This window comes from Hemibagrus wyckioides, linkage group LG06 (assembly GCF_019097595.1).
Source record: "Hemibagrus wyckioides isolate EC202008001 linkage group LG06, SWU_Hwy_1.0, whole genome shotgun sequence".
In the NCBI taxonomy this organism is placed as follows: domain Eukaryota; kingdom Metazoa; phylum Chordata; class Actinopteri; order Siluriformes; family Bagridae; genus Hemibagrus; species Hemibagrus wyckioides.
The window spans coordinates 13,049,201-13,057,325 of NC_080715.1; the positions used below are offsets into that span (position 1 = coordinate 13,049,201).

The following is an 8,125-nucleotide window of genomic DNA, read 5'->3' on the forward strand; positions in this document are numbered from 1 at the left end:
GTCATGCACACACACACATATATAAAACAAGAGAAAATTCCTGAACTGTCTGCGCTTTTCTTGACATAGCAGAGTGCCCTGATTAGATGTTGGAGTGGTAATCTTATGCAGTGGTGTTCTATCTCCTGCTCCCAATAGATATGCACAGCTACACAAAGGACATGACACACACATGTTCTCAGTGACTGTGATGTGATTTCTTTTCTGCCAATTAAATTTGCCAACCACAGATGAAAACTCTGGCCATATTTTAAGACTCTGTCGTATTAGACTTGGTTTCAGACATTGGTGATATCTCATGAGCACTCTAAAATGTCACTCAAGAGCAAGGAGGAACATTGTGAATGCACCCAGAATTGATATGGGTATGTTCTTCCCATGGATATTCTCTTTGTTTTTTCTCCTTGACTAAAATTCAGCATCATTTCCATCTGCATATAGATCACCTATTACCCAGCCATACCACCCACAATGCTCCAGCATAAACGTCTGAACTGACTGTGAGTTTTCTAAGAGCAACAGATGCTAGCGACAGCTCTCAGTACCTAATTATCCACTCCAGCCTGGCTTTTTATACGGCATGTGCACGTGTGTCTGTTCCACTTTTCTGCTTGACTTTAACTTGTCGACAGGAGGATTTGCCAGTAATTGTCCGGTAACACACCCCTTCAACCTCCGCTATTGTCTTGCCGTCTCTGCACGGTGGCTATCATTAATCATACCATTGAGGAGCGAGCTGAACTCGCTAACCTGCACCGCCCAGCCCTGGTTACGGAGGAAGTTTTCAATTTCCCTGCTAAATCACAAGGACAACAAGGGTCTGACAATAGAACCTATATGTTAAGTATGAAAATTGAAAGAAGATATAGGTTGTCTAATACAGGTGGCTGGGAGAGAGCAGCAGGGAGATGGTCATTTTTATTCCCGACAAATCCTGTGGTATAGGAATCAAAGGTGTGGCAGTGATACTTAATGGAACAAACAGAGAATTCCACAGCTTTAGCTCTGGGGCTCAGCAAGGCTCAGGGTACGACCTAGTGCAACTGGTGACATGGAGAGGTCAGACAGTCATGCAGGGGGCAGCCTGTCACACTGTGCTACATTTGTGTATGAATAGTGGTCCACTGAATACCACTCCGGCAATTTGTTCTGTCCAAATGCTCTTGCTCCCCTATGCACAGTCACTTACAGGCTGAATGTGTTTGTAGCACTGCCGTGTATATGCACTTAAACCAGTCCTTGTGTTTATTGGAGCTGTTAATTTTACAAGTATCTTGCACTTATCTAGGGTTAGTTTGTGAAATTATTTCAACACCGGTGTATTCTGTCTTTGTTTTCAAGAACAAATGAATGCATGTAAATTTGCTTCAGGACTTTCTATTTTTAGGAAGTGTCTCAAAACATTATTAATATTTTATAACACCACACCTGCAGCTTATACTATACTAAATACTGAGCTTACGCTATGAAAATAAATTCAGTTCTCCTCAGGGTTGATAAGCCTCTGTTTAAGAGCTCGGGAAGATGAAGAGGTTTGTTTTCTTCTTGATTTTAAAAGATTTCCAGGTCAGTAGTAGGACGACACAAAGCTTTGTTCTAAATTCAGTTCTCTAGACTCAGTTCTCTCTTGAAGCCATGTATGTACACTGAAGAGGAAGCAGATCAGATGACTGGGTGAAAGTAATTATGTACCTTTGAGTGTGAGATAACCTGTTTATTACATCTGATATCAGCACAGCTGCACACAATTGCTTTATTTTCAGTGCCTGACGTTGAGCCGTTAGCTATAAATGATCGTTCGACTGTCGTAAAGCACTCTGTAGTTCAGGTGCTTTTGTTAACTTTATAATGAAATAAACAGATGAGTATTACTTGGGGAAAAGTGGCCTCGAAAGAACCTCCAGGTAACTACTAATAATGACTGTATGTAGTGTCATTGCATTAATGATTACCCAGGGACCTCATTACTTGTTCATTGGAATTATTGCACTGTAAATGAGCCATCATTATTAAAAATCACACTAGATAATTAAAGATGTTTGAGCCATAATATTTTATGGTCGAAACATTTTATTCTTATACTCAGCAGAAAATAGCCTAACATGCATTTTCAATTCCAATTACAGTGCTATGATAGTGCTGTACTTTAAAAATTGATGCTTGCAGTTAAGTGATTCTTTGCAATATTCTTACCATTTATCCAGTCGTTTAATTAATTAGTCGTCTGATTGCTTTTTCCCTCCAATCAATGAAACAAACATCTGTTTAATTTAGCTTCTTTGTGCTCAGTGTAAACACTGCACTGGTTAATGACTGACAGGAAAAGGTCTAATAAATTATCTTTATCTTCTTAATGAACTGAGATTAATTACGGTCTCAAGGTCTTGCCTGGGAAAGGGCTATTCTCACTTCTCTAGCTCTCACAGGTTTGTAGGAAGAATTTGCAGTGTTAATTGCAGTGTTTCATGACAGAATCTAAAACAGATTTCTGGTTTCAGGAATTAAATTAGGGATTAAGTTTAGCCTGTAATTTTTGCAACTTATTTTTATATAAAATGTGTCTGATGCCTATCTATGTCCTGATGCCAGTATAGCTGTTGAAATCAGAGTTAGACTACATTCTTATCTTGTTTCATTAAATTACTATAGGAAACATTTTATAGATATTATTTACATTCATTACTCAGTTACTAAATCTAATTATTATTCAGAGATGCTTATATTAAATATTTAAATTAACCCTATGTGTTCTTCACCTTAACATTATTGTTTTCCTGCACTTGAGAGATAGATGGCTTAACAAATCTTGCATCAATCACAAGGTAATAAAATCTTGCATTTAATAATAATTACTGGAAAATCTTTGCAGGGTTTATTACAAAGAAAAAATTAGACCCAAGATAAATCCTTCTTTAAATATGTTCGGTTAACATTAACGTTTATGGCTAAGGGACAGTATAGGATGAAAGCACAATAAACTCTATGTGCATTGTTAAGTTACCTTCAAACATTGACCTGACATGGCCTCATTAGTGTAACACCTGTTCATGAGTGTGTGTTTGCAGGTGACAAGGAAAAACTGGGTGGCCGTGTACACTCGCCGGGCTGCTTTCTGTGGGAAATTGCCATGCTGATCACACCTGGTCTCAGTGAGGGGTGGAAAAGGTCAACTAGTCCATCATTCCTTCTCATCAAGGCCAGCAACAGAAATATTGTTCCAGTGGTATTTATAAAACAACCAAATATACTGACTGCAGATCACCTTCTATGACTTCATGTTTACCAGGTTGCATAGTAAATATGTCTTTTTAGAAAATGGGCACTTCCTGTCAGTCTGCAGTGCATTTTGTTTTTCTTTCAGTCTTAATGCTTTATATAAAATAGGCAATTTAAAAAAAATTCCCTGATGTTTCGAAATAGACCTAGAAATATTTATATATATAATATATGCTCTGTTATTTTATAGTTTATTGCTTGATTTTGTATAGGGTAATATTTAGTTTACTATTATAAAGTAGTTCAGCACTACTTTAATTTCCATTGGCAGGATATTTTAGATGTTCCAACATAACTTTTTTTCCCCTACACTTCTCTAATGATGTATGTTTTAACGGACAGATGAATAAAATGTCACCTGACTGTAGGCTATGTGACTGTTCCTGTGTTGCACAGCATACTTATGTGAAATGTAACTTGCGAGTGTTTTTTAAGACTCAGGATTTGTCAGAAAAACCTGGAAATATATATCATTAAATAATATATTTTTAAATATAAAAATAATAGATTTAATATATTAAAAACATATTATATATTATTTAAATAATTATTTAAATAGAATGCATGGGTTGCACGATTTACGTATTTAATTATTTGTGTCATTGCATCGTTTGATCTTTTTTTTTTTATTATTAATTTCTAATACTATATAATGTCGGAAATCATAAATTATATATTTTTTTTTTATCTGATTGCTTCTTTATTATTTTGCTGATGTATTTTGGCCATATAACGTCCATAGTTTCCCCAGATTGAAATTACAGACTAGAGAATAAAGTGACAGGCAGCATTCAGTTAAAAGGACAGTAAAAGGGTGGACAGCACGTATTCCTGAGTAATTATTAATTAATCCTGGCTGTATAAGTGGTGGGAATGGTTTGGGCTGCAGAGCTTCAGAGCACTAAATGCGCGGGTAATTAGTTAATTAGAAAGTGCGGGAGGGGCTCGGAGCTCGCAGGTCAGCTCGGTCAGCCAATCAGAGACGCTTTAGGAGCGCGAGCACATCCAAAAGTCTGAAGCTGCACCTGACTTTAGCACTAACGCGCCTGAGATCGCTGACATCCGGACGAATTTAGGAAAGAGGAAGACACCAGATCCGACGTGTTTGTCACTTTATAGCCTTGACATTTATTCAGACCTCGGGATGATTAGATGAGCGGTTCCTCCAAGCAAAAATAAATAAAGAAAATAAAAAAAGACAAGTTAGAACCAATAAAGCCCTGAACTGAAGCAGGCAGTTTTAAGGCAGCAGGATTGCCATGGATAAGTCCAAGAACTTTCGGATCGATGCTCTGCTGGCGGGAGAGTCACAGAGGAGGAGAAGTCGGGACTCTGATGTACTCGATGTTGAAGCCACTCTGTGCAAACGACCAGACAGCTCTCCGATCCGGAGCAGTGCCAGTGCGCTCCAGCAGACAGGAATCGTGCCCAAACCCGGCCTGCTAACCATCCCTCATCCAGGACTAAGCGCGTTATCTCAGGGTTCGCTCGCAGGGATGTACCCGGGCCCGGTGTGCTCTCTGAGTGCGTTGGGAGCGCAGCATGCCGCATTCCCGTATCCCGCCTTCGCTCCACCGCATCCCGAGCAGCTGAAGGCCGCCGCCGTGGCGGGACATTTCCCCTTCGAGCAGTGGATCCGCGCCGGCATCATGGTTCCGAGACTCGCCGAGTTTAACGGTACGACCACGAATAAGCGTATGCATAGTGAGGCATATATTTAGTAGATGAGAATTAAATGTGTTTTGTGCAGTCGAATTCACAAACTTCAACAAAATCAAGAGGAAGTTCAGTATGGTATTGGCTCGGCTTAAAAATTAAGTCACATGCGCAAAGTCTTATAGAAAATAACTCGCAAGTTTTCTTCTCTCCGTTTACCTTGAGTTTTTCTTTATTTAAATTTTTAAAAAATATTTCTTCTTCTTCTTCTTCTTCTTCTTCTTCTTCTTCTTCTTATTATTATTATTATTATTATTATTATTATTATTATTATTATTATTAATGCAAAGAGATTGTGTTTGAATTTGTAAATACAACGAATTTTTCATTATGTTTTTTTTTCCAGTTACTTATCAACTCACACGATGTTTTGTATACAGAGCTTTTCTATGCAAGTCTACACGCGCGTGAAGTTTTGGTCACCCAAAAGATTTAATTAGAAAAATTAAGATTAATTAAGGAAACTTTAGAGTGATCAGGGAAATGACGCATTGTGCATCATATTTCTCCGCGATTTCCATTTCAGTGTTTTATGAATGCAACTAAATCAAGCACTTATTTGTGTACAGAATAGCAAAAATGTGTCTGCACCGAGCAGATTTATTATTATTATTATTATTATTATTATTATTATTATTATTATTATTTGTTCTTGTTGTTCTATAGTAATAATAATAATAATAATAATAATAGCCACTAATGACTATTATATATATATATATATATATATATATATATATATATATATATATATATATATATAACGAATAGATGACTCATTTGTACTTGTTCTGTCTGCCTCCATAAACCACCACAATATGAAAATAAAAAGATTATATGAAAAGTAATTGATTTTATGTGAGATATATTAAATGAATTTCAACACAGTGACCCTACAGGAGCTGTAAATATTCTCTACCATAATTGAATCAGTGTTTACTGCTAACTGAACTATAATGTAAGCTTTTTATTTTTAGTCCTTTCATTTTGTCATAAAGGACAGCTCCATTAAAATTGCCTTTGTCTGGCAGAAAACTATAAAGAAACACTTAATCCTCTCTGTACTTTGTCAGTAAAGTTTTCTGGTAGCATTTATTGAGTTTTCATTAAGTTAATGGTGCTCACTGGTGTTTTATTATCCCACTAAAGCAATATCTCTGGACCCTCTCATCAACAATAAACCAAAGTATGGCTGTTATCATTAGTGATAGAAGGAGATGAGGGGCAGTCAGTGTGTTTCCTCTTTTGTGTTTTACAATTGGTCTCTTATTCATTTTTGTTCTCTCCCTCCCTCTCTCTCTCTCTCTCTCTCTCTCTCTCTCTCTCTGTGTGTGTGTGTGTGTGTCCTTTCTCCTCTGGCCTTTTTCTCTCTGCATTCTTTGTTCTTTCTGTCTTCTCACAGGCTCTCCTCAGTCAGGCCTGATGGGAAAGTGTCGTCGACCTCGAACTGCTTTCACTAGTCAACAACTACTGGAGCTGGAAAACCAGTTCAAATTGAACAAGTACCTGTCGCGACCCAAACGCTTTGAAGTGGCCACTTCATTAATGCTGACTGAAACACAGGTGAGATGGGAAACTGCACTGTGGTGTGTTTAATCTGTTTAACCTGAAACAGTAATAAAATAAAATCTGAAACAAAAAAAAAAACGATTATGATTTGTTCTTTTGCACTACATTGTGCATTTGAATCATGAGAAGACTTCTTCTGCAATACATTATACACTTACACTTGGGGGGGGTGTATTAAACTGTACCTTTCCTTGGTGTGGTGATACCATCAAGGGTACATTGTTTGTAGCTTTATCGTGTAGGTTTTTCCTGCAAAAATCTCTATGTACAGTGTACTCTAGGAACAAAAAAAAATCAATGTCCAGCCATATACTTTAAATATCTTTTAAAGCTAAACTACATCAATATAAAAGATACCTACTATAGGTACACAAAAGGGTATCACCCCAGTGACAAGACAATGTACAGAAAAATTATTTTTTTCTTCTAAAAGTGTAAATATAATAAATTCAAGACCACATTTGATGTTGAAACCTGTGTGTTTTTTTTATACTGAGGAGTTTTTGATACACCTACACTATGACTAAAATCGATGCATTAAATCACATACAGGTGAAAATCTGGTTCCAAAACAGACGGATGAAATGGAAGCGCAGCCGCAAAGCCAAAGAGCAGGCAGCACAGATGGAGGCTGATGGCAGTCAGCAGGTCAAACGCTCCAGCAAACCCGGAGACCCTCGCCGCTGCAGTACACAGGACGACGATGAGGAGCTGGAAGCCGAGGAAGAAGAAGATGAAGATGAAGGTTTCGGAGGTGCTCTAAATGGCAGCGTGGGCCTGCCTCACTCCTCAGACTTTCTCCAGCACAGCTCCGAGTTGAGCTACAGCTCTCACAGCTCTTACTCAGATGACGACCTGGAAGAGATTGGAGCAGACAGGAAGATTAGTGTAGGGCTTTGAAGGCATAGTGTAACTATGAATTATTTACCCATTGTGTTGTCCAACAGCTTGTCGCATCTATAGCCTTCATCAGAGACTTGCAAAGACTGAAGCCGTGCACCAAAATCTCTATCTCTTATTTATCTATGTGGCAGCCTTTAACTTATAAACTGCTGTCTTGTCCCAAGTAGGAATGTTTCTCTCTGTAAAAATGTCTTTGTCCTTTGTGTTCAGGTGAGCATTATGGAAATTTGAGTAGTGGAACCAACATTTCTACTGCATGCAACCCAGATGCTTACTTTTGTACATTGATCTGTACATACACATGAACAAAAACTTGTGTGGCTCTGAACTACACTGTGCTCAATGGGAACGGAGGGTTACTGTATGGTGCAAAGCTTTTGGTATACAGCATTTTTTTCTCAGAAACCACTGACTAAATAACACAGCAGATCTCCTCGCCAAATATTGAGAAACCGGAGCAAAAGCGGAGTGTGTTACTTAGTCATTCGTCTTCGTCATGTTTGTTATTGGTGGTGTTGTCCTTAATGGTATTTAAGTATTATAGATTATATCTAATTTATTCACGGTAAAATGTACACAGTGAAAATTCACACACACACACAAAAAAAAGAAAATTGTCTCTGTTAAATTAAAAGGGAAAAAAAATAAACTGTAAAAAAAT

General features: G+C 37.7%; 1 protein-coding gene across 1 annotated transcript; it reads left to right on the forward strand.

The window, feature by feature from the left end:
* The first annotated feature begins 4,299 nt into the window (after nucleotides 1-4,299).
* On the forward strand, nucleotides 4,300-8,080 carry mnx2a (motor neuron and pancreas homeobox 2a). The gene is made up of 3 exons (XM_058393723.1): nucleotides 4,300-4,953; nucleotides 6,395-6,555; nucleotides 7,114-8,080. Exons 1-3 carry the CDS (start codon nucleotides 4,536-4,538, stop codon nucleotides 7,459-7,461), a joined length of 927 nt encoding a protein of 308 aa, XP_058249706.1. The 5' UTR covers nucleotides 4,300-4,535; the 3' UTR covers nucleotides 7,462-8,080.
* The last annotated feature ends 45 nt before the right edge of the window (nucleotides 8,081-8,125 follow it).

Coding starts and splice junctions, on each gene's coding strand:
- mnx2a (XM_058393723.1), top strand. CDS start 4,536: ATGGATAAGTCCAAGAACTTTCGGATCGATGCTCTGCTGGCGGGAGAG. Junction 4,954..6,394: donor GAGACTCGCCGAGTTTAACG/GTACGACCACGA, acceptor GTCTTCTCACAG/GCTCTCCTCAGTCAGGCCTG. Junction 6,556..7,113: donor TAATGCTGACTGAAACACAG/GTGAGATGGGAA, acceptor AATCACATACAG/GTGAAAATCTGGTTCCAAAA.